We start from the raw sequence: 25036 nt of genomic DNA on the forward strand, positions 1-25036 counted from the left end.
AAATCTAAGCCTGTCATTTCAAGGGTTGCAAACTGTTCTTTTCATAAAATTCAAAGGTCTCATGCACCTGTTCACCCTCCTACTTGCCCCCACTGCTCACCATGCACACACCAACCTCGGGGCTTTCATCCATGCGAACGCCTTCCCTGGAACTTTCCTCCCTGCAGCTCTGCTTGGCTCCCCTCTGCCTGCTCTTCCTAAGACCCTCCCAAGGTCTGACCTGGGTGCCATTCTTAAGACTCATTAAGGCTCGTGGTGCCGCCCCAATACAGGGCCTGTGGCTCACATATGCTTGGTTGGTTACTTCTCTGACCACCCACTTCCGACTGTAAACTCCTGTGTCCACTTTAACCATCAGTTTATCTCCAAACCCAGCACAGAGCCTGGAACACCAGGGTCCTCAATATACACCTGTTGAGTGAACAGGTCAGCACGCTACTGACTGACACCTCCTTAGGAGATGATGTCAAAGCCACTAAAAGTTAACTGAAGGAGAGACGGCCAAATCTGCAGTAAACAGAGTTCCCCTATAAGCAGTTATTTGTTTGTCCTAAACGCTGCTAAACAGAATCACATACTTAACAATCAGACCTTAGATATTACATATTCCAAAGAGGACACTTAAATGCACACAAACCAACGCTCCCACATCGCAGGCCAAAACTGGCATCACTACTCAGCTTGAACAACCACTCCTGAGCCTGGCAGGCAGCTGGCATCCCCTAATTGGAGATAACAAGGAAAAACTTGTTCCCCATCCCTGAAAAGGTTGAACATTGAATTTAAATTCAAGGGCTATCACCCGGTCACCTGTCTCAGATCACCAGCTCTATCTCTTGGAAAGGGCCACAGTCAGAGCCCAGACTGCCTGTCTCCCAAACCAGCTCAGTTTCAACCCTGCAATGCTTATTTGTAAATCTCTTCTAATGAGTACCTAGCTTACTTACATGGCTTTGCTTTTAAATAATAATACAGATCTAATGTGCTCACGTGCATGCTCAGTCCTTCACTTGTGTCTGACTCTTTTGCAACCCCATGGACTGCAGCCCGCGAGGCTCCTCTGTCCATGGGATTTCCCAGGCAAGGATACTGGAGTGGGTTGCCACTTCCTCCTCCATAGGATCTTCCCAACCCAAGCACTAAATCCGTGTCTCCTGCATTGGCGGGCAGACTCTTCACCACTGAGCCACCTGGGAAGTGCACACATGTAATAGGGTATGGAAGTATGTTTTCTCCAGCCACTTAAATGGGCATCACTGATCACAGGGGCCCTAGGCTCCAGGCCCCGCCCAGGAGGGGCTGATTGTACCAGGAAATGCCTATCCTCCCAAAAACTCTGCTAAGCAGGGACTCACGGCAGTTCCTCTCGTCGCTCATGTCTCCGCAGTCGTTGTCAAAATCACACCACCAGATGCTGTTGATACACTTCCCGTTGCTGCACCGATACTGGTTGCGGAGACAGGTGTCCTCTGGCCATGGAGGGAGGCAGAGGAAAAAACAAAACCAATATCATTCTTCCTGCTGGACCATGAGACTTTCTATTCTGAGTTTCCATTCATCTTCCTCAAATAACATGCCTCAGACAGCAAAGGGGAAGCGGGATGCTTTGCACAGGTGCCCAGAGGGAAACCAGCATCCAAAGAGACCTCCTTCTCTCCTCTTTTAATTAAAATTGAAGGAGAGGCCTCTAGGAGCAGCAGAGGGGGTTACAATGATGAAAAAGGAGAGTCACGGTGTCAGGTGGATCTAGCGAGTAGAGACACATAAACACTGCTGCTGCTGCTAAGTCACTTCAGTCGTGTCCGACTCTGTGTGACCCCATACACGGCAGCCCACCAGGCTCCCCCGTCCCTGGGGTTCTCCAGGCAAGAACACTGGAGTGGGTTGCCATTTCCTTCTCCAATGCATGAAAGCGAAAAGTGAAAGTGAAGTCGCTCAGTCGTGTCCAACCCTTAGCGACCCCATGGACTACAGCCTACCAGGCTCCTCTGTCCATGGGATATTCCAGGCAAGAGTACTGGAATGGGGTGCCATTGCCTTCTCCGCATATAAACACTATAAAATATTAATTCCAGGGGCTTTCTTGGCCATTCAGTGGTTAACACTTTCCACTTCCAGTGGTTAATACTTTGCAGGGGGTGTGGGTTCAATCCCCAGTCTATGATCCCACATGCTGTAGCCGTAAGAAAAAAAAAAAAATACTAACTCCACAAGGAATTCCTTAAGGGACTGTGTAGCCACAGAAGAGAAGTGAAGTGAAAGTTGCTCAGTCATGTCCGACTCTTTGCAACCCCATGGATATCCATGGAATTCTCTAGGCCAGAATACTGGAGTGGGTAGCCTTTCCCTTAGGGGATCTTCCCAACCCAGGGATTGAACCCAGGTCTCCTGCATTGCAGGCAAATTCTTTACCAGCTGAGCCACAAGGGAAGCCTGTGTAGCCATTATCCAAACATCCATATTCAGCATATCTATACCTATATAGTTTGCTGCTGCTACTGCTGCTAAGTCGCTTCAGTCGTGGCTGACTCTGTGTGACCCCACAGACGGCAGCCCACCAGGCTCCACTGCCCCTGGGATTCTCCAGGCAAGAACACTGGAGTGGGTTGCCACTGCCTTCTCCGCCTATATAGTTTATCTATACCTAAATAGTATATCTAACCCTATTCAGTTTATCTATACCTATATAGTTTATATACACATATTCAGTATATCTGTATCTGTAGTTTATAGTTTATATATGGTCATATATGTTCATGTGTGTTCAATTTAACAACCAGGAGGATTATGGAGATTGCTTTACGTATTTTTGAGGATTTTTTCCTACCCCATGACTCCTTCAAAGTGAGCAGTCATAATTCCTCACACAGACCAAAAAAAAAAAAAAAAAAGTGCGCTGTTTAGTCAACTGGCTTATGAACACGTGATGACTGGCCTCCTGGCTGGATTAAGTCAAGGCTTTCTGACAGGGATACAGAAAGGCCCTTTTCTCCTCCTCCTGCAATTCAGTGTTAACCCCATTTCTTTCCAAACAACTTTAAGATGATGACCAGTGCCTGAAAGAGTGCCCTGTGTCTTAGACAAAAAGGTCATCTTTTTTCCATCTGTATTTTTTAAGAGGGCCCAGAAGGCCACTTTGCAGTTTTTGCTTCCCTGGACTCAAAGGCTGCTGTGACAGGGGAAGTTATGATTACAAAGCAAACATAAGCTTGAGAATAAGGAAAGGTAGGAATCCAGGCCATGTTTATCAACAGGATACTTTGTGGCAAAACCCCTCCAGGGGCTCACCTTCCCAAAAGAAATGTGAGGCTGGGGACTGGGGAAGTGGTAAAAGGAAAAACTAGACAGGAAAGAAAGATGTAACAGGTTTTCAAGGTGACATGTTAGAGTTTGTGTGTTCAGACTCCAAGGGGGAGTGGGGTGAGGCTGCTGCAGGCATCTGGCTGTGGCTTAAGAGGAAAGACTTGAAGTGCTTTGCAAAACTGGTCAGAAAGTTCTGATGTTTCTAGGCTGGGCAGGGAGGGGAACTGCTGGATGAGACGAGGTGAGCTCTGCGGGAGTCCTTTGCTAAAGTCAGGGTGGGCCAACTGTACCCTGCACTCTTACAGAAGCAGAGGAGCTGGGGATGATTGGTGTGGGGTGGATGAGGAGAGGAAGAGGCAGAAAAAGGAAAGAAAGGTGCACTCACAGGAAGGTCCGCATCCCCCGACACTTAACCCCAAAGCAACTCATCTTTAAGAGAACAGTGTGGGCCTGCTCTGGATGAGGACTGAGGGACCACGGGCCTTGGAAGGTGAACTAGGATGCCCGTGTCTAGAGGGTTTTATTGTCTACCTTGGGCATTTTCAAAAACCCCAAACACGAGTGTATCAAGGACACATCAAAGGGGGAGGATGGGCAGAAAAGGAAGAAGGGGACACACCTTCTTTGACACACGTGCGGTTCTTCTGCTGGTAGCCATGGGGGCACTCGCACATCAGGTCCCCGGACGGGAGGACACTGCTGGACACACCATCTGGACACCTGCAGCTCCTGCTGCCGTCGGCCTTGGGCAGGCACAGCAGGCTGCAAGGCCGGGACGCACAGGCATTGCTTCCTGGAGAGGAGACAGGCGGCAGCAGCCGGGTTAGCAGACACCAGGGGGCGCCAAACGCAGGCCTGAGACCCAGGGACGACTCCTTTTACAGGAAGAAAAAGGTGAAGTGGCGAGCATGAGTGGGGCCCCAGCTGGATCGGATGGCCCCGAAAGCAAGCCCACTGGGAATATGGATGGAGGATGGTGAGACACCACAAGGTAGGCAGGGAGCTGCAGCGGGGAGGAGGGTCGTCGCCCGGGGGTGTCTCAGGGGATGCAAGGCAAAAACCTGTGCAAGTCAGAGGCAGGCAGGTAAGATCAGTCTGCAGCATCAGGAGGATAGAGCTGACTTAGGAAGAGAAGGAAGGATGACACGGGCACCCGGGGTGCGGGGGTTGTGGGGCTCGGCCGGGCCAGGCCCCAGTCCCCATCAACACACCTGTGCCTCCTCTCTCGGGCTCCTTCCCATCTCCCTTCATTCTTCCCATAGCACTTTTACCTTGAGCGGTTTTCTGTGCCCTGTGACCCAAAAGCCCTTAACTAGAACAAGCATACATCCAAGCACCTGCAGGCCCCAGACAAAAATCCAAGTCTGCCTCCTTAATTCCTTTGTGCTATCAGAGCACAGTCGCTGAGCTCAGTGAGGAACCGACCAGATACCCATCAGGCAATAAATCCATGGGCAATGGGCCCACATAAGGATCAGCTAATGTTGATCTAGTCCACTATTTCCAATCTTTTCTGTGGTTCAGCTTCCCAAAAAGAATGCCAGCTAGAGTCCATACAATCCTTCACCGCACTCTCGAGAGAGAACGTTTGTGGATGCACGGTGACGGAGGTGTTTTCTATCCCCCGCATCCTTCTGGGAAGGAGACAGAGGAGCTATAACAGAGGAAACCATTTCTCAACAGCTGAAAATGTGATACAATGATCAAGCAACGTGAAAGTCATATAAACTAAGAACTGTGTGTTTTTCTTTTTGCCTGTGACTACTTATAATCAAAAATGAATAGGGCCTTCCCTGGGGGCTCAGGAGTTAAGAATCCACCAGGGCGCGACCCCTGATCCAGGAGGGTCCCACGTGCTGCGGAGCAACTAAGCCCATGTGCCACCATTACTGCAGCCCACATGCCTAGAGCCCGCACTCCTCAACAAGAGAACCCACATCAATGAGAAGCCTGCTCGCCACAACTAGAGAAAAACCCAGAAAACAACAAAAACCCATGTGTGCCAAGTAGCTTCCATCGTGTCTGACTCTTCGTGACACCATGGACTACAGCCTGCCAGGCTCCTCTGTCCATGGGATTCTCCAGAGAAGAATACTGGAGTAGTTGCCATTTCCTCCTCCAAGGGATCCTTCCAACTCAAGGACTGAACCCGTGTCTCTATACCTCTTGCACTGGCAGCCATGTGTCTTTCCCACTAGCGCCACCTGGGAAGGCCAACAAAGACCCAGCACAGCCAAAAATAAATAAATAAGTAAATGTTTAATTGGGGAAAATAAATGTAAACGCTTGAGTAAAACTCAGCTGATAAAGATTCTTCAGGTGTGCCCTCTCAGGGACAGAGGACCCCACCAGAATCAAATCTAAATAATCTGTTTCCAGTCAGCCAAAGTTTAGCCTATGCCATCCTGGCCTGCAGGCTGGGAAACAGGGTTCATTCATGACAATTGGTAATGAGACAAGTGATGACATACTTGTAAGCTGCAAATGTGTTGGCGTCTCTTCAGTGTTTAACTGGTATAAACTACACATAAAAAATAAAATTCCTCATGATACAGCAACAGTATTGCTTTGATGCTAAGGATCCAAGAGCACAAGGCATTACCAAGCGGATAAAATACACACAACCAGGGGGAGATCTGTTTGATGAAACATTCAAAGGGGTCTGCAAAAGACTCCATCAACTGACAGGCTGGATCATCACAGTGAATAACCTGCTGATGGGAGCAGAGATGCCAGGAACTAGCTCCCTCTCATCTGTTCCGTGGGCAGATGCCTGTCCCGCTATCTCAAATGCACCTGCCGTGGGCTGCAGGAGGGAATGCCGAGCTGCCAATAACAAAAACAACCCCATCTGGGGTTCTGGAACATGTTCTTTGTATTCAAAGGACACCATGTCATTTGATGTTCCAAGAAATTGAACAATAATAGAACATTTAACAAATACTCATCAACAGGAGTATTTTCACATGGAGTCTGTGAAATAGCATCAGTGACATTTTCACATGCAGGGTAAGTGATTCCACCCAAAGAAGAAAACTGAAAGTACAGAACCCAAAGGGAGCAGCAGTATTTCTGGAGACGGGCTCCCACAGGCATGAATGAAACTGTAATCTGAGAGGCACGGCCAGGGACAAACCCCAAACCGTGCGACCAAGTCACTGATCCTAAAGGAGTAGGCAGGGCAGGCACGTGTGGGCAGGTCCAAAGCCACAGCACAGGGACTTCCCTTCTGCACTCCTAATGCACGGGGCCCGGGTTCGATCCCTGGCCAGAGAACTAGATTCCACATGCTGCAACTAAAGACTCCGAGAGCTGCAGCTAAGACCTGGGACAGCCACAGGAATGAATGAAGAAATAAAATATATATATATTTAAAATAAACACACAAAGCCACAGTACAGAATACGGGAGCACTGGTCACAGAGAACCTGGGAGAACACAGGGAAGATGTGGCAGAGTTCCATCAGAACACAGCCAGAGAGCCCTGCCCTAGGGCACCACGGTCTCGTGTGGGCCAGGGGCGCCGCGTGAAGACTGGGCAGCTGGCAGCCTCCGTCTCCAAAGACGTCCCTGTCGGAGACCAAACGTTTAGCCCTGTGAGGCCTTCACTGGGCATATCCAGGACATTCACAGATCTCCTCTTTGGAAAATTCCTCCAGAACCCTCTGAGGAGCCAACGCTGCTATTATCTGGCTTAACCATCCACACACTCGACAATATCAAAATCAGATCCACCCAGTATGGTAAATAGTCACCCTCATGATAGATATCTAAAACTATGTGTTTACTGCAGGCTCTGAAGGAACAGTCCAAGAACTCCAAAACAGTTTAACCCATTGCAGCATCAACTGAATACACCAGTAGCCCTGCTGACAGAGTTGTTTAAAGAAAAGAACACTCTCTATGAAGAGTTAATTCCAGGAACCCTGTGTAAGAACAACCAGGTATGAAGACAAAAAAAGAAATGTGCCTGTTTATAACTAAATATTCTAAATTGACAACACTGCACATGAACAAAATTCTCATCGTCCTAAACAAGAATACACTAAAACCTAAGACTTCTAAATCACTGTCGTACACCGGGGCACTGCTAATCCAACAACAGGTGAGAGGTGGAACATAGCCTGTTGCTTCCTTGGAAGTTCAAGCTCTGAAGTCAGCTAGGCCATGGTTCAAACTCTCACCACTAACTAAATGTGTGATGGAGAGAAGTTACTGAACCTCATTTCCGGGTTCTCATCTGTAAAATTAATAATACAGATGGACTTGGGGAAAACTGTTAAATTATGACGACTCTGATGTGACCCCCATGGACTGAAGCCCGCCAGGCTCCTCTGTCCAAAGGATTTCCCAGGCAAGAATACTGAAGTGGGTTGCCATTTCATTCTCCAACCTGAGCTTAAGCCGACGAAGGAAATCAGTGTGGTGCTTATGACACAGCAAAATCCCTTAGAGTGAATGTCCTTTATCACTGCTGTTATTACCTTACACATGGCTTGTACAAAGTCCTGGATGTGTCAGGAACAGACAACAGAGGTAATAAAGCTTGCCTGGCACCGGGGATGGCCAATACTGTCATAAATTTGCAATGCTCTCCATGTCCAACAGAGCAGGCAGGATGGAGCAAACAAGTCCAAGGCCAAGAGGCACCCACTGCAGACAGGCAGTGCTGGCAGCCAGAGGCCACTGCAAGTGCTTGAGCTCATACAGGCCTGAAAGACGACAGACGTGCTTCCCCGGCCTTGCATCTGTGGACAGCGGGTCCCCTGGAGGCAGGAGACAGGCCGGTATTTCCCCTTGATGACTTATTTAAATTAGCCAGAGCAGCCTCCAGATCACAGGGGTACAGCATGGCAGCTGGGATGAAGTGATCAGCCGAGCCTGTGGGTGGGAAACAGGGTTCTCCGGTGCATCTGAACATGGAGTTGCAGGGGCTGAGGCCGTGTGCTCAACCAGCAGGTGCTCACAAGCACATGTCAAAACACAGACCTGCTCTTCCAGATGGGGAGGTAACCTGGAGAAACGGTGATTGTTCCCTCAGCTTGCCGGCGGGGTGGATCAGTAGGGGTGGGTGTCCTCTGTCAAAAGCCCTGCGATTTCAAACACTAGAGCTGGAAAGCAGGAGTCCTCTCTCCCTATCTCATTTATTTCTTTTGTATTTTTTTTGTTTTTTGTCTCTTTCTTCCTATTTCCAAACAGGCACCTCCTCTAGGAAAGAATGTGACTTCTTTGTTTTATGGCAGAACTGGAACAAAAAACCCAGCTCCTAAATAAGAGAGGGGCCTTTGGGAAAGCTAATTCACATGTGAGATTCCGTTCCCTAATCGAGAAACCACGATTCTAATGCCAGCCCTGCCCACCTCACAGTCAGCTGCGAAGGCACAACAATAATACAGACTTCCATCTCTAGGATTCTTTATAGTTTTCTAAGTGTGCTCCCCTTTCTCATGCTCCCCTCTCCAGTCCCAAAAGCACAGCAGTGATATCTACAGCCGATTACTTCCCCTGAGAGTCAATTTTCTCTTAGCACGGGGCCAGCCAAAAACCACAAGACAACATCCACGTTCTAGTTCAAAACAGGAAACCTAGCAGTCTGTCAATAAAGGGCTGTCAGCAGACCCAGGATGCTACTGAGTCCTGCTGAGATAAAGAAGGTTCTTCTTAAAGGAACTATTCTTCAGCAGGGGGATGGGGGGGGAGGGTGTCCTGATCCCTCTCCTCCATAATTAACAGTGTGACTGGGAGATCAACAAATGGAACGGGCAATGAAGAAGGAAGAAGGCGTCCTACTGAACGGTCTCAGAGCCCAGGACAGCCAGGCAGAGCCTGGCAGCAGGTCTTGAAGCCTCACCCCATCATCTTTCAGACACTCATTCTCTACAGGACCTGGCAAGGCTTCCCCTGCCCCATCCCTTCTTCTTTCAGCAACTATGAAGTGAGCAGCGACTGACTGCTGGGCACTGGTAAGATTACTGAGCAAAAAAGACAAAACCTCCTTCTTCATGGGGTTTAGAGTTTCACGGTGAGGACAAGAAATAAGTCATCCTATAACTAGACTCTGCCATGCCAGAGGAGCAGGTTTCAGTGAGCAATCCGTCATCTGAGCAACCAGAGAAGACAGGACTCCTATCGGGAACCAGCACTGGCTGAGCACCCAGCACAGCATGGCTCCCTGTCCAGGTGCCAAATAAAGATGCAGGGCACGCTGGGCCTCTCGGGCTGCAAGAGAAGCCACACCGCCCAGCAGGCAGGGGCCAGAGGCAGGAGGAGGGTGTAATTACCCACCAAATGCCAGCATTCCAGGCAGGCAAAGACACACAGTCTTCCAGCTGTTTGTGTATCATTAGGAAAGAAATTAAGATGTCATTAGGAAGAAATTAAATAATGTGCACGTTGTCGTGACAACAAAGACAAAGGCTGCCAGGTCCTGCTTCAGCAGGGATTGCCCACACCCAGCCCCTTTCGAGAGATCAACGCGACAGAGATGAAGGAGGGCATGCTGCCTTACCAGTCGTCTTGCCCCGGTAGAAAATCTTCAAGTCCATGGGCCCCGTGAGCCGGCTCGCCAGAATGGCCATGTCGGACCCGCTGTATTTGGAAGCTCGGAAGATGCTGAGCTGTGACCAGTCATCCCAGTATATCTCATTCTAAAAAGATGAGATTAGATTCACTCATTAGTCAGCTCTCCTGTCTTTCACTCAGAACCCGCATTAAGAACAAGAACTCCATTGTGGAGTGACACCTAACATTCCCTGGATGAATGATCAGCGTGAGCAAGATGCCAGTTAAAGGCAGCAATCAGTACTTTTATCCAAACCTCACCAATAATCCACACTGAAGGAACAGCCCAAAAAGAAACTATCCAATGAGTGTTCGAGTTTGACCACAAGCTCAACCCTTGAGTTCAAAATCTAAAGAACTACTGTATGTTGCAGGGTTGAAGCATAAGTGACAGGCCCCCAGGAGGCAGGGTGGGGCTCATCTCAAGACATCAGGGAATGAAGAGAGCAAACCGCACAACAGGCGGGAACTCGGAGCCCAACGGAGGCTACCAACACTGAAAGGCAAGCCAGGAATTTTCATCACATGCAACCCTGAACTTCAACCTTCTGAAACGAGAATGATGAGCACCCTGGATCCCTGGCAGCTGGGTCTGGAATCCCTCTCTAGGGGCCGAAAGAAACTGCCTCCAATTCAGAAACGAGCTGATTTTCTACAAGTTAGATAAGCATCTCAGTAAAAACCCAGAGACAGCAGGCTCTTTGCCTCAGTCTGCTCCTCACCTACGTAGACAGGTAGCCCAATGCTGGGAACAGGTGAGGTCCCACCTTAAAGACAGCAATAGCGTAGGGGTGCGGGAGGTTGTCCAGGATGACGGAGCGCTGCTGGCCACTGAAAGTGATCCGCTCAATACAGTCCAGGTAGGCATCCGTCCAGTAGATCCACTGCTCGTCCACAGCGATGCCGTTGGGCCACTTCACATCCTCTGATACAAGGCGGTAGGCAGCTGAACCATCCATGTTGCTCCGGTAAATGCCAGGCCTCAGGTCCCCCCAGTCGGTCCAGAACATCACCCTGGGCGAAACCAGGGAAAAACACACATCCCATCAGAATGGGGAGTGTGCGTGCTCAGTCGCTTCAGTCGTGTCCGACTCTTTGAGACCCCACGGACCACAGCCTACCAGGCTCCTCTGTCCGTGGGATTCTCCAGGCCAGAATACTGGAGTGGGTTGCCACGCCCTCCTCCAGGGGATCTTCCCCACCCAGGGATGGAACCTGCATCTTCTAACACTGCAGGCAGATTGTTTACCACTGAGCCATTGGGGAAAGCATGGGGAGATGGACACTCAAATACTCCTCCAAAGTGCCAAGCATTCAGCCAGTTAGTTCTGCCTTGTAATCTCTAATTATACTACTTAAAGCCCATTAACTACCTGACCCAGAAATTCTTTCACTGGAAATTATCTATGGATAGAATCAAGTTATGCAAAGAGAGTGTACAAACATGTTCATCATCAGCATTGGTCACATTTGTTGTTGTTTAGCCATTAAATTGTGTCAGACTCTTTGCAACCCCATGGATAGTAGCCCACCAGGCTTCTCTGTCCATGGGACTTCCCAGGCAAGAATACTGGAGCAGGTTGCCATTTCCTTCTCCAGGGAATCCTCTTGACCCAGGGATCAAACCCAGGTCTCCTGAATTGCATGTGGATTCTTTACCATTGAGTCACGTGGGAAGCCCATTGTCCATACTAGCAAAAAATATACATATATAGGTAGATGTGCATACATACATATATATATATATTTAAGAGTATGTGTGTATATATATACACAATAATATTAATCTGTAAATTGTTACATTATGGTACATAGAAAAGAACAGTAAAATATCTAAACATCTACATGCATTCAGATTAAAAAATCTTCCAACCATATTAATATTTCTAAAATATGCAAATAGTAAATATCCTATGATCCTCTTTGATGCATGTGTGTGCGTATGTGTCTCTGTGTGTTAAAGGGTGTACACACGTACATGGGTAAAAATAAACTCTGAATGAGACACAAGAAAATATTAACCATGATTACTCCTAGAAAATGTGAAAGCGAAAAGAAACCAATATTTTTCATTTCATAAATTTCTACTTTCTTTCAATATTTTTAACCAAGTGCATATGTTACCTTCAGAATTTTCTTTTAAAAACTGATTTCTCAATCACAAATGCTAGAAAGACTAATCCAGAATTTCCCTTTTTAGGTATGTTTCCTTAAGTTAGCAATAAGTTAACAAGAAGCACCTCTGCATTTCCCATTTTCCAGTTTGCATGCAAACTGCTGGTAAGAAAACACAAGCTGGGGGCAGGAAAAAGAAGGAATGGTTTAAATATTTGTATCACACGTGAAACTCAAGATAAAGGGTCCTTACAATATTCAAGCAGGGCTGACTATGTCCAGAGAGACTTTAAATACTACTTTCTGTTAGAGAAACACCCCACAGCTGCGAGACATCTGGGTGCCTAAATAGACTGTGATGCTTGCTAACAGAAAGGGGATGGAGTGTGCTGCCCAGGATGACTAAGCTACAGTTCCAAGACTTCCTAGATTATTTCAACCACAATGATCAGAAACAAGTTTTTGTCCAGCAGTTTGCATTTCCAAGAGACTCTGTGGCAGTCCTGGACCCACATGGATCTTCTCTGGGACCACACTCACCCATCTTGGGGCACGAGGACCAGAGCCCTGGGTCGATCAAGCACAGAGGAATTGACAATGGTGAGGCGGAAGTCGCCGTCTGGATGCCCCACCTGACAAATAAAGGAGAGGGAAAGGCTGAGAGGGGTCTGAGCTCCTTATAAGACCCATGCTGCAAAGCTTCCTTCTTGGTTCCCACGCACGGTCCTCTATGGTGACTGGATTCCCCTGCAGACTGATTTGGGAAACCTGCCCTGCTCTCCAGTCAGACTGAGTTGCTCCCTCCTCTGGCTCAGGCAGCAATTCTCACCGGGTCTAACAGAGGAGCCAGCATCACCTGCACCCCCAGTTCTGGGGGTGTGATGACCTGCACAAAGTAAGTGGTCGCTGCGTGTTTATTTACTCCACCCGCCTCTGCCACTCCAAGCTCCAAAGCCACCAATGTCTCTGCTTTATCCATAAAACAAATTCTCAATGTCACTACCTCACCAAGTCAGAGTCCCCAGATTCTTTTCTCTCCACGTTCTCTCTCCTCCACATCAGCCCCTACAACCTCAGGGAGACTGGTCTTCTCAGGGATCCCCAAGCCTGACACCCACTCTTGTCTGCTCTTGCCATGTATTCCCCAAAGACCTGTCCTCTGCTTTGTAATCAAATCCTATCCTTCCTTCAAAATACCCCTCCTTTGCTAACCTTTCTGATCCACCTTGATCAATGGGCATCCATAGTTCTCATCACTGACTCTTCTTTCACCATTTCACACACAGTATTTGGGTTTACACTGCGAGCCTATAGACAGTCAAGCTTTACCTGCATCCTTCTAGCAAAGCGCTGAGCACACTCAATTAAAAAAAGAGAGAGGAAGAGTAACGACAAGACCACCAATGCACGGCTCAAAATGTGACCAGTGCTATGCATCCTTCCAACCTTTCTCTCAACCGTCCCATAAGGGGAACATGCCAATGATCCCTGCTCGGTCAGAGCTCAGCTCAGATGTCACCTCGAAGACACCTCCTCTTCCCCATCATGCAATCACATACCCTGTGTGATGTTCACCGCAGCACATGGCACCAACAGGACAGACAGACTTCCTTCTTTGTTATTTTGCTTCCTCCACTAAAACCTAATCTCTCAGCACAGGGACCTGCATGTCTTGCCTCCTGCTGTATCATCAGGATCTAAAACCAGACCTGGCACCCAGTGGGCTGGGACACAGCACCTGCCAAATGACTGACTGAACAATGGAATCTTCACCTTACGGATAAAGAAACTGAAGCTTAGAGGGGATAAGATACTCACCTGAGTCATTTAGCTACCAGAATAAGGACTAGGGGACTTCTCTCTGGTCCAGTGGCTAAGATCCCAAACTCCCAATGCAGGGGGCTGGGGTTCGATCCCTGGTCAGGGAACTAGATCCCACATGTTGTAACTCAGAGTTTACATGCCTCAACTAAAGATCCTGCAGGCCGCAACAAAAGAAGATCCTGAGTGCTATAACTAAGATCTGGTGCAGCCAAATAAATAAAAATAAACACTTTTTTAAAATAAGAAAAAAAGGGATAAAGACTGAACCCAGGTCCGTCTCTCGAGTTTGTGGCTTTTGCTGTGTGATGTGTCCTGTCTCTCTGGGTCTCCCTGTTTCTATTGCACCTTACACAAATCATGCCTCCCCAGAAGTCAGTGTAAAGAGGTATTGAGATGGTGCCCCAGGGCCCCAGCAGGAATATGCAGGAACTGAGCATGCCTAGGAGCCCATGATCTCTCACCCCTCTCGGCTCTGCAGAGCTCAGGTGCAGACCGGTGAAGTGAGGAGGCGAGAGGACCTACCTTACAGGGCAGCTGTGAGAAGTGAATCAGAGAATTCATGCAAAGTGGTTCCAACAGAGAACGACCACATGAGTATGGCAACCACATTACAACCACAATGAGGATGGCAGTCACAATATTATCTTCATTACACTAAAAGCGTAATACTGGAGTGTGGATGTTACAGCATTATAGTAATGCCACGGTACCATTATCATTACAGTTACTGTGCTATGCTGCTGCTAGCCCCAATACAAGTCTTCAGGTATCTTAATGAAATCTGTTTGACAGATGCAGAAATCCCGTTTGCACACGGGACCCCCTTTCTCTGCAATTCTCAGGGAATCTCCAGAGGAGCTGGACACACTGGCTTCCCCCTCTGCGTCAAATCTGGCTCCCAGCCCAGCTCCTCCCTGCTTGCTTAATCACAGACAGCACGGAAGGCACATACCTCAATCTTCTTGAAGCCAGAATCCACCCAGTAAAGTAACTGGCTAAGGGGTTCAAAAGCCAAGGCTTCTACTGTCTCCAGGCCAGAACTGATGATCACCTCCTGCCCCGTGCTCCCGTTCAAACAGAGGCGCTGAAGGGACAGAAGAAGAAATACTGTGAAATGCGCACACGACCTCCAGCCAAATCAGTTCCATCGAAGGGAACCTGCTTATTCAACTGGCTTGACTGGCAAGGGCAGTGTTCCACATGCATGAAGCCGTTTTCACTAAAAGCATTTCTTAAATGGATTACAGCTTCCTGTTTGAAGCAGGATACCTTAACAGAACCGAGTCATTTATATCTTCCTGCATGATGGTCGTGAACACCGGTCACTGAGCTATACTGTATCACAATAATGAGGCAGAGATGACCAAGATGCATGAGTCTGCTTGCTTTTAAAATAAATGAAACCAGACTGCTGTTATTTTTAAGATCTTGTGTCTGCTTTTTATAGTCCTTCCTCCCTTGGAGGTTCCAAATCATCAGGTGCTACTGCTTGGACAGCCACGGGAGGCAGCCCCTTCCCCCACCTCCCTGTCCCCACCTCCTCGAATACCCAGGCCCTGTAAAATTTCTATTGGGTTGGAAGTCCAGATAAAACTTGTTAGAATTGCTTTTATAAAAGGATTAAATAGGCAATGAAAAAAGATCAAAGAGCTCTCTTTAAAATGCATGGGTCTACAAGTACGGCCATTTATCTGGCCTTCCCAGCGATCTTTACAGCTTACTTTCTGGTTCTTGACTGTGCTTGGAATAGCTGAAGTGGATAATTACGTGAACTACAGAGAAGTCAAGAGCTACTATATCAGGGCTTGAAAAGAAGGACACAAACGAGGCAGTGGCTATGATAGTAGGGCCGAAGAGGGCTACATACTGAGCCCTAAGATCTTCCCAGCAGGAAAAGGGAGACCTCACTTACAAGCAAGAATGCAGATTTGAGGGCTCCCTCTGTTTTTCCCATAAGGACAGAGGTAGGCAGGGAAAGAAAATACTAGAACAGAAAATTGGAAAGTGTCATCCATTGGCCCTGAGATGAGATAAAAACCTCAAATACCCATCTCCTTAGAACACTCTGAAATAGGTTTACCTGGACTCAGCAGTCACAAGGCAGGGCCCCCACAAGCAGACCCAGGGAAGACACACCTGGATGACGTCCAAGGCCAGGTCGGACCAGTACAAGCAGTTGCGCTCATAGTCGAAGTCCAGGGCTACCGCTGACCGCAGCCCGGTGAGGGGCAGCTGCTCGGTGGCCCCCGAGGCCAGGTCGTAGCGATGGATGGACTTGCGCATGGCGTACAAGATGAACTCATTCTCCTCTGCACAGACACACAAGACAAGAGGGCGGGTGGGCCTGGGGGTGCTGAAGGGGTCCTTGCACGTCCGACCTACCTCTTTCTCACCCAGAAGCCTCAGAGCCATGGATGGCACAAGGTGTGAATCAAGTGAGAACTTCGGGATCGTAACTTAGAAGGAGAGTAAAGCAGGAACATTTCTGCCTCGGCCAAGCCACTCAGACATTCATGAATCTCTGCTTTTTACAGCTACTTTTTTTTTCCCCTTAAATCTGTGTCCTCCACAGCCCTGCCCTCCATAGTGGGCATGCTCCACTATCCAGCTTCAGAGCTCAACCTAAAAGTTTTTGTCACATATGAAAATAGTCATACCACTCAGCACATCCCTCCTCATCACAGGACGGACCGCGTCATGTGGCACCGTAATCTCACGGACTAGGGAACTTTTCACTGCAGATTTATAGCTAAGTTTTCTAATCTATTTGCTTACCCATTCAATACTGTTCATGACACAGAGCAATCATATCAACCTATTCTATTTTCAAAGTAATAATATGTATGTTCCTGGCCACCTACAGAATGTATTACAACATAATCATTAGGAAGATTCTACTTCTACTTAAATACTTACACAACATACATACTATGCATAAGGAACTGTTTGACCCCAGTAACAACTGTAAAATGGGCCTCCCTGGTGGCTAAGACATGAAAGATTTGCCTGCAATGCAGGAGACCCAGGTTCGATCCCTGGGTTGAGAAGAGCCCCTGGAGAAAACAATGACTATCCATTCCAGTATTCTTGCCAGGAGAACTCCATGGACAGAGGGGCCAAGTGGGCTACAGTCCACAGGGTCGCAGAGTCAGAGATGACTAAATGAGTTTGAGAGAGAGAGAAAGAGAGAGAACAACTGTATAATGGAAGAACTATTAATTCGATTTTACAAATAAGAAAGCTGAGAGCAGAGGTTAAGTAACCCATGCAAGGTCACACAACTGCTACATGGCAGAACCAAGAACCGAACTCCAGTGGTCTGGATCCAGAGTCTAAGCTTTAACACCCAAGGCTATTTCTTGCAAATATAGACACCAATCTCTCAAGACAGAGAAACAGAAGCTCAGAGTGCTTGAGAGACTGATTTAATGTCAGACAACGAAGAACAGGAAGAGCTGGTGCTCTTGGCGGTCTCTCTCTTCCTCGTAGGGACCGGCCTGGAAAACATCTGGAGTTTCCTGAGAGAATGAAAATCAGCAACACACCCGCATCCATTTCCGAGGTGTCACTGTGACAATATATCACATCTGCAAGTGACAAATCTGGGTCCCTCTGCTGCAAGCCTGCATGGCGACGGTTGGTTTTTTTTTTCCCCCCCCTCTCATTCCATTCTTTAAACATATGTTAGCCACCTCTGCTTTATAAAGCTCCAATATAAATAACGCACTCAAAAACTTAAATCTACCTATAATTTTTTTTTTAACCAAAGGTAAATCTGCCCTCTTTTCCTCTGGTCTCACTTCAAAAGGATCTAAGCTACTACATGATAACGAATCACTCTCTTTGGTTTTCAAGAAAACCATCCCACTATAATTCCCAGGACACCAGGCAGTCAGATGAAAAGTGCTGAGTTTCTAAGCAGTGCTGGAATCACAGACTCGTTGTGGCACTGCCACACGGAGTTGTGGAGATGCATTCATAGCAGCGAGCCCTTCGCCCCACCTCTCTCCAGCATTTAGAAACCTCATTCTGTTGCTTTGGGATTTTTTTCTTCTAACCGACACTGCCTTTTGAGTCCAGAAACACCTGCCTTACGATGGGGAGTAGAGAAACAGCCAGCATGTTGTGTGTTAGAAAAGAAATAGAATTGGTCAATCCCAGGCATACATAAGCCCAGCCTAGAAATGTGTCATTATCCTAATCTTGAAGGAAAAAAAAATTTCTTCACTGTTAAAAATCCTTCCAGACGACCAGATCATCTCATCTTTGCAAATATATTATGGTTCCGTGTTAGTCCTATGAAATATCTTTTCCTTTCATGGTACATTCCTGCCTTTGCTCCAAGCTTTGGGGGAAAAAAAAAACTGGAAGGTAGCCCACCCTACCCTACAACCTTCCCTGGTGGCTCAGATAGTAAAGCGTCTGCCTAGAATGCAGGGGACCTGGGTTCGTTCCCTGGGTCAGGAAGATATTCTGAAGAAGGAAATGGCAACCCATCCCAGTACTCTTGCCTGGGAAATCCCATGGACGGAGGAGCACAGTAGGCTAAAGTCCACGGGGTGGCAAAGAGTCGGACACAACACGGCTGAGCGACTTCACTTCACTCACTAACCTACAAGGCTTCCTAGGCGGCACTAGTCGTAAAGACCCCACCTGCCAATGCAGGAGACATAAGAGGCACAGGTTTGACTTCTAGGTCAGGTCAGGAAGATCCCCTGGAGGAGGGCACAGCAACCCACTCCAGTATTCTTGCCTGGAGAATTCCAGGGACAGAGGAGCCTGGCAGGCTATGGTCCACGGAGTCACTGAAGTGACTTAGCACACATACATGCTACACTACAAATGAGATTTTTTCACTTATTCCCTATTCTATCCTCTCCTATCAGAAGAGAAAATAGCTTTCCTACCATTTCAGACAGCTCTAAACAAACTGTTTTGTCCCTCGGTGACATCTTCAGAAATATTTATCACCAAAGTACATGCTCCAGCCCCTTATGAGCAATCACTCAAACCCTGCTCACCCAGGCCCTCATCAATAACAGCTCTCTTGAGAGGACTATCTGAGTATTATCTGCTCGTTTGTGGTAATCTGCTGAAGCCGTGTTCTTTTTAAGTCTCCATGGTGAGGGATGTTAATTACTTGGGTAACGATGGAAGATTAAATTAAGGAACTAATGAGCTTAGCATGAAAACACCAGGGCAAGCTGGCAAGCACTGAGCAAGCGAGAGGGCTGCTCTTCCCCACCCACGCAGGACGAGGTGGTTCTCTCATGATTCACGTGGTGTTGATGGCTGTTCCACTGAACGCCACCTCTGCTGAGGGAGTCTGCCCTAATCATGCACCTTTCGCAAAAGGCACAAGCAGGAGGGAGGGCTCAGAGGGAAGAGAAGCCCTATATGAATAAGACTAGAACACAGCGAAGAAAGAAAAGGTGCTAAGAGATCAGCTCTTCATTAAGGTATCATAATTTCATGTGTGCGTGCATGCATGATTTCACGTGTGCGTGCGTGTAAGTTGCTTCAGTTGTGATCTACTCTTTGCAACCCTATGAACTGCAGCCCACCAGGTTCCTCTGTCCATGGGATTCTCCAGGCAAGAATACAGGAGTGGACTGCCAAGCCCTCCTCCAGGGGATCTTCCCAGTATACTACAAATACCTCAACATGAGCCATCACTACCATATCAGCTTGAAATATTTGGGACACGCTATATCTTGACGGCATATTCACTTGCTCCTAAGATTTCCCCTAAAGAGCCTGCATAAGGATGCATGGTCAAGGAATGGGCATGATGCTTGAGAGATGGCCAAGGAAGAACATGGGGCTTAGAGTCTGAACTTTTGCTCTGTTGCTGACCAGACATGAGACCTTAAATAAACTGTTTGACTCTCTCCTCTAAACATGCATCTTCATATTAAAAAGAATGGAGCTAACAATAATATCTGCTTCATTGGGTAGTTATAAAGATTAAATTGATAACACATGGAAAAGTGAATTAAAATGTGTAAAATTCCATTAAAATATCAGTCACAATTATCATTACATAAATGAAGACAGACCACTTAGCTACTTCCCAGAAAGCCATGAGTCTGTTTCTATGACAAATGGATTAAGAAGCACACAGAAGGCCTATGGGGGTCCCTCGGCACCTCCTCGCCTAACATACAACAGATGCCAAATAAACATCTTTCAACGAACAAAAGGAATTTCCCTCCAATGTCTCCCATTCCTATAAAAGCATAAGGCCATAAATAAATGTTATTTAGAGACCACGGTTTGGGGCAGACAGGAGCTCTGAGAGGCCTGTAATCTCCATTCTTTCTCTCCATTAAGTTGGAAGAGCCGGGTGAGATCACAGCAATGCTTCAACAATGTCCCGACGAAACAAAGGGAAGAAACCACGTCTCTTACCTGCCAAGGGGCACGGCACCAGCTCTCCTTCCAGGCGCATTTCGACATCTCCTCCACTGCAGGTGTCCCCAGAAATCTTCCGATAGCTGTCACCGAGCCCCCCCCCCGCCACAAAAGCAAGAAGTCAGAAACATCAAAGTACAGTCATGAAGAAACACGGACATTAGAGCTTATCTATTCATTTTCCTACAGAGCACAGAGGACAATGTTGACTCACTCTGAACTGCTTCTGTCTGTAAAGCAATTAGGCAGCCCAACATTCTGAAGCACAGTCCTAGATGGGTTTCACATATACTGTTGACCCGTGAGCAACTTGAACATTAGGGGCACTTACACCCCTCCAACAGGTAAAAATCTGCATAACTGCTCTCTCTCCCTCAAAATTAAAGGAATTCATAAATAACTCACCCAAAGGTAGGAAACTCAACAGTCTGAAGAGAATCAGGGCTAGAATCCTAGTTCTCTTGATTCTATGTATTGTGATCTCTAATCAACCACAAATATTTCCCCACCCTTAGTTAATTAAGATCTGTAAAATGAAAATATGGGTACTATATTTATTGATTAAAATCCACCTGTAAGTAGACATGTGCATTTCAAATGTGTATTGTTCCAGGGTCAACCATATTTCTTTAACATGCCACTCTGAAGACATGCATTGGCTGAAGTTTATGACTTAAAAAGCAAAAGGAATCTCAGAGAAGCTTACAGACTTGCACTGTTTACCCATGGCGGGTGGGTAGGGAGAAGAGTTTGCAAACATCACAATGTTAAATTTTGTGCTGGCTACCTGAAAGATGCTAATGTGGAATTCTGTCATTGACAGTATGAAAGGAACCCAGGTGGTCCCCTTCTCTCTCCAGCCAAGCAAACCTGATGTGTCCCGGACGTGGCAGCCGTGACCTACCCTCTGGTTCTCCTGTAAGTAGAACCCACAGGACAAGGCACGGGAGGGGCGTACGAATTCCCAGAAAACTCTGGATCCGGAACACAAACCTCCAGTGACAAATCTTCACTCATCTTGAAGCCAAAGTCACTGAAAAGACAATCGGGGCTTGTCAAGGCTGTTGGTTTACACACTTCAGGTATTTAAACCCCTCCATTGTGACATCTACTCTACTGCCCCACACCAGCTTTATAAATCACTTAGGGACTTCCCTGGTGACCTAGTGGTTAAGAATCCACCTTGCAAGGCAGGGGATGTGGGTTTGATCCCTGGTCGGGGAACTAGGATCCCATATGCCACAGTGCAACCAAGCCCTTGGGCCACAACTACCAAGTCTGAGCACTGCAACTAGAGAGAGAGCCTGCGTCCTGCAACAAAGATCGCGAATGTCACAACCAAGATCCAGCAATGCTGAATGAACACCTGAATATACATATATTGCAGTTCCTTAACGTGTCCCTTTAACAAATACCCATTTTTTTATGCCCAGTACATTTCAAAATAAAAAAAACTTTATATCAGAGCCTTAATTGGAAAACCACTATCCATGCCATAAATAGACAAAAACGAGACAGATCATGATTTCCAAAACAAAATAATACTGTATTTTTTAGCTGGATCCAGTTCCCCACCCAAAGACTCTGTGCCTGCCCTCTTTCTTGTTAAAATGCATCAGCAAAGGTGAAAAGTTTGCTGTGTCTTAGCCAGTGACACTTTCTCCTTGACACTATTGGGAGAATTAAAAGAGAAATTTAAAAGAATAGTCTTTTTTCTAAACTAAAGATTTGCTGTTATTTAAGTGGAAGGCAATGGCATCCCACTCCAGTACTCTTGCCTGGAAAATCCCATGGATGGAGGAGCCTGGAAGGTTGCAGTCCATGGGGTTGCTGAGGGTCGGACACTACTGAGCGACTTCACTTTCACTTTTCTCTTTTCTGCATTGGAGAAGGAAATGGCAACCCACTCCAGTGTTCTTGCCTGGAGAATCCCAGGGACGGGGGAGCCTGGTGGGCTGCCGTCTATGGTGTCGCACAGAGTCGGACACGACTGAAGTGACTTAGCAACAGCAAGACCATGTCCACTTGCGACCTAAAATCATCCTGGCTTCCTCCTCACATACTCTGACACTTAGTCCTTTAGTCCATGAGACTCCTGCTTATGGGGACCACATCTCTGCCACTCCCACCTGCTAGCCAGGTAAAGCCCTGGGGTAGAAAGCAGGAGTCCCAGGTGCAATCTTGGCTCTGTCCTGTTACTGCCAATGCCTGAGCTGACAGCTCTGAAATGAGGCAGCTGTAATATGTACTTCCCGAGGTCTGGCCCAAACCATCAACTAGAAATCCAAAGGCATTTTCCAGGTTGGTGTGCTTTACCCATAAGGTTTCATTGACTCTATTACGTGTAACAGCTACTATAGGGAAGGTATGAACAGGGACACAGCAGAGCGGTTCACGTGTACATCGCGCCACAGTCCACACCAAACCCTCAACACAGAATTACTCAGAAGGGAGGAGTTTCATTACTGTACCGAACAAGTCCCACTTGTTAAATCAGGCAAATTTTTACGGAGTGGCTGCTTTCAATCTTTTGGGGGACCAGGCAGAGCATTAATTACTCCAATAGCTAACTACCCTTCATAGGCAGTTTCTTCAAACTGTAGGTCACAAACTAGTGAGCCTGTGAAAGCATGTTGGAGGGTCTGGACCTGCTTCCTCCCCTCCCCACAAAGAACAGAAGACTGCAAAACTCATCGCACTTGAAAGCAAGCCTTAGCTCACAAAACTTTTGTTTATATAGATGTGTACCTGTGTCTACATACACAAATATGTATAGGTAAAGAGGCATACCATAAAATACACTGCTTACTAGGGACTGCGGTCAAGAGTTTGAAAACCTCTCTTATTGGCAACGTTGGGAATATCAAGATGTAAAAGAAACTTCTGATGCTTTCGAACTATGGTGCTAGAGAAGACTCTTGAGAGTTCTTGGACAGCAAGGAGATCAAACCAGTCAATCCTACAGGAAATCAACCCTGTATATTCATTGGAAGGACTGATGCTGAAGCAGAAGCTCCAATACTTTGGTCACCTGATGCAAAAAGCCAGCCCACTGGAAAAGACTCTGATGCTGGAAAGATCGAGGGTAGGAGAAGAAGGGGACGACAGAGGATAAGGTGGTTGGATGGCATCACCAACCCAATGGACATGAGTTTGAGCAAACTCTGGGAGATAGTGAAGGACAGGGAAGCCCGGCATGCTGCAGTCCATGGGGTCACAAAGAGGCACACACGACTGAGCGACTGAACAACAGCAGCAGCGAATTACAGTCTCCTCTTTCCTATCAATAATCCCAGGAAAACACCCATTCCTCCTCCAAGGTACCTACGTCTTTCCACCCCCCATTACAATTATTTGTGTGCATACTGTTTCTTCTACAGCCTCAGGCAATGCCTTAGATATTTTACTTAAGGACTAATGAATAAACAAATATACATATGTATGTGTATTTACACACACAAATATATATATGTGCATGCACGCAAAGTTGCCTCCGTCATGTCTGACTCTTCGCAACCCCATGGACTGTAGTCCATCAGGCTCTCTATCCATGGGATTCTCCAGGCAAGAATACTGGAGTGGGTTGCCATGGGGTGGGTTCCATTTCCTGGGATGTTCCTGACCCAGGGATCGAACCCATGTCTCTGGTGTCTCCCGTATTGGCAGGCAGATTCTTTACCACTAGCACCATCTGGGAAGCACACACACACACACACACACACACACACACACACACACCCTTGTTTCAGATAAAGAAACAAATTTCCTTGAAAATAGGGCTCCTAAGGAAAAGGAGTTATCCACAATGGAACTTTCAGCATGTTCCTTCCTTGGCTTGCCCTCATGGAAATAAATCCCAGAGTAATCTATTCCTGCATAAATTACTGCAGCTTGCTCCAGGTCGGGGGGGATGGGAGGGTGGTCACACCTCCATCACATCACACTGCTGAAACAACCAAATGGAAAAACCAACATAAAAAGTGCCCAGCACAGCGCCTGGCTCGTAAGAGCTGCTTAATAAATACTTGTTTCCTGTGAGCCACTCCCTCTCTTTAGGGGAAGGCATACGCCCCAGCCTGTTGCCCACACTGCTGAGGGGCCAGAAGAGCACTCAGTCCCTGGAGTGGATGACAACCAACCATTCATAGTCCTCCCGGGTGCAGGAGCAGTTGGACACGACCACCGGCCGGTCAAAGTCTTCTCCGTTAAAGCACGTGGCATGGGGGGTCCTCCGTTTGAAAACAGTCTTGTGCCCCAGCAGACACTCGTTGCCCCGCTCATCAGACGGGGACCACAGCTTGTAGTCATTCTCTGTGCACGGGACCCCTGAGGAGGAGGAAACGCAGCATTACGGGCACGCCCACGTGGGGTTCCTGTCCCGCCTGACCCAGGCGTGGCCACCCACTTCCTGGGCCTCTCGCTGCCTCCCAGCGGGCGTCCTGACCCCCTTGCTGGCTGGCTCTGGGGCCAAGCAGCACCTGCCTCTAGTGTCCCCAGAAACACAGACATCCGCCTGAGAAAGCTGGGAGGGAGCAAGCCCCCCTGGCGCTCAGTCTAAACTTCTGAAAGAGTTGAGCAGATTCTGTAGTTTCCTTTAGAACTAGGTCCCCAGAGGTGTTTGTCTCTGGGGAGGAAGGTCAAGGCTGGACTCCCGAGAGGTGGCATCACTGAGGAGTAGTGCTCCCTGTCAGATTCCCAAGACGGCATGGACGCATCTGTAGTGTGGCTCATGAGCAAGAGAATCCACTGTTACTGCTTGGAAGGTGCAAGGCCTCCATGGAAGGAGGCGGAGAATTGGTCAGACAACCTGGACGGTCAC

The 25036-nt window shown here is 47.6% G+C and overlaps 1 protein-coding gene across 2 annotated transcripts in view; it reads right to left on the reverse strand.

Moving 5' to 3' along the window:
- Positions 1–25036, reverse strand: part of SORL1 (sortilin related receptor 1) — a 166365-nt gene that overhangs the window by 56891 nt on the left and 84438 nt on the right. For both annotated transcript variants that reach the window (XM_018059638.1, XM_018059640.1), the window contains exons 14-23: positions 24357–24543; positions 21122–21250; positions 20215–20300; positions 15940–16112; positions 14756–14887; positions 12520–12611; positions 10632–10878; positions 9812–9950; positions 3923–4096; positions 1356–1469 (exon numbers count right to left, since the gene is read on the reverse strand). In XM_018059638.1, the coding sequence (XP_017915127.1) occupies positions 1356–1469; positions 3923–4096; positions 9812–9950; positions 10632–10878; positions 12520–12611; positions 14756–14887; positions 15940–16112; positions 20215–20300; positions 21122–21250; positions 24357–24543 (1473 nt within the window). The remainder of the gene's footprint in view (positions 1–1355; positions 1470–3922; positions 4097–9811; positions 9951–10631; positions 10879–12519; positions 12612–14755; positions 14888–15939; positions 16113–20214; positions 20301–21121; positions 21251–24356; positions 24544–25036) is intronic.

Source organism: Capra hircus, chromosome 15 (assembly GCF_001704415.2).
Source record: "Capra hircus breed San Clemente chromosome 15, ASM170441v1, whole genome shotgun sequence".
In the NCBI taxonomy this organism is placed as follows: domain Eukaryota; kingdom Metazoa; phylum Chordata; class Mammalia; order Artiodactyla; family Bovidae; genus Capra; species Capra hircus.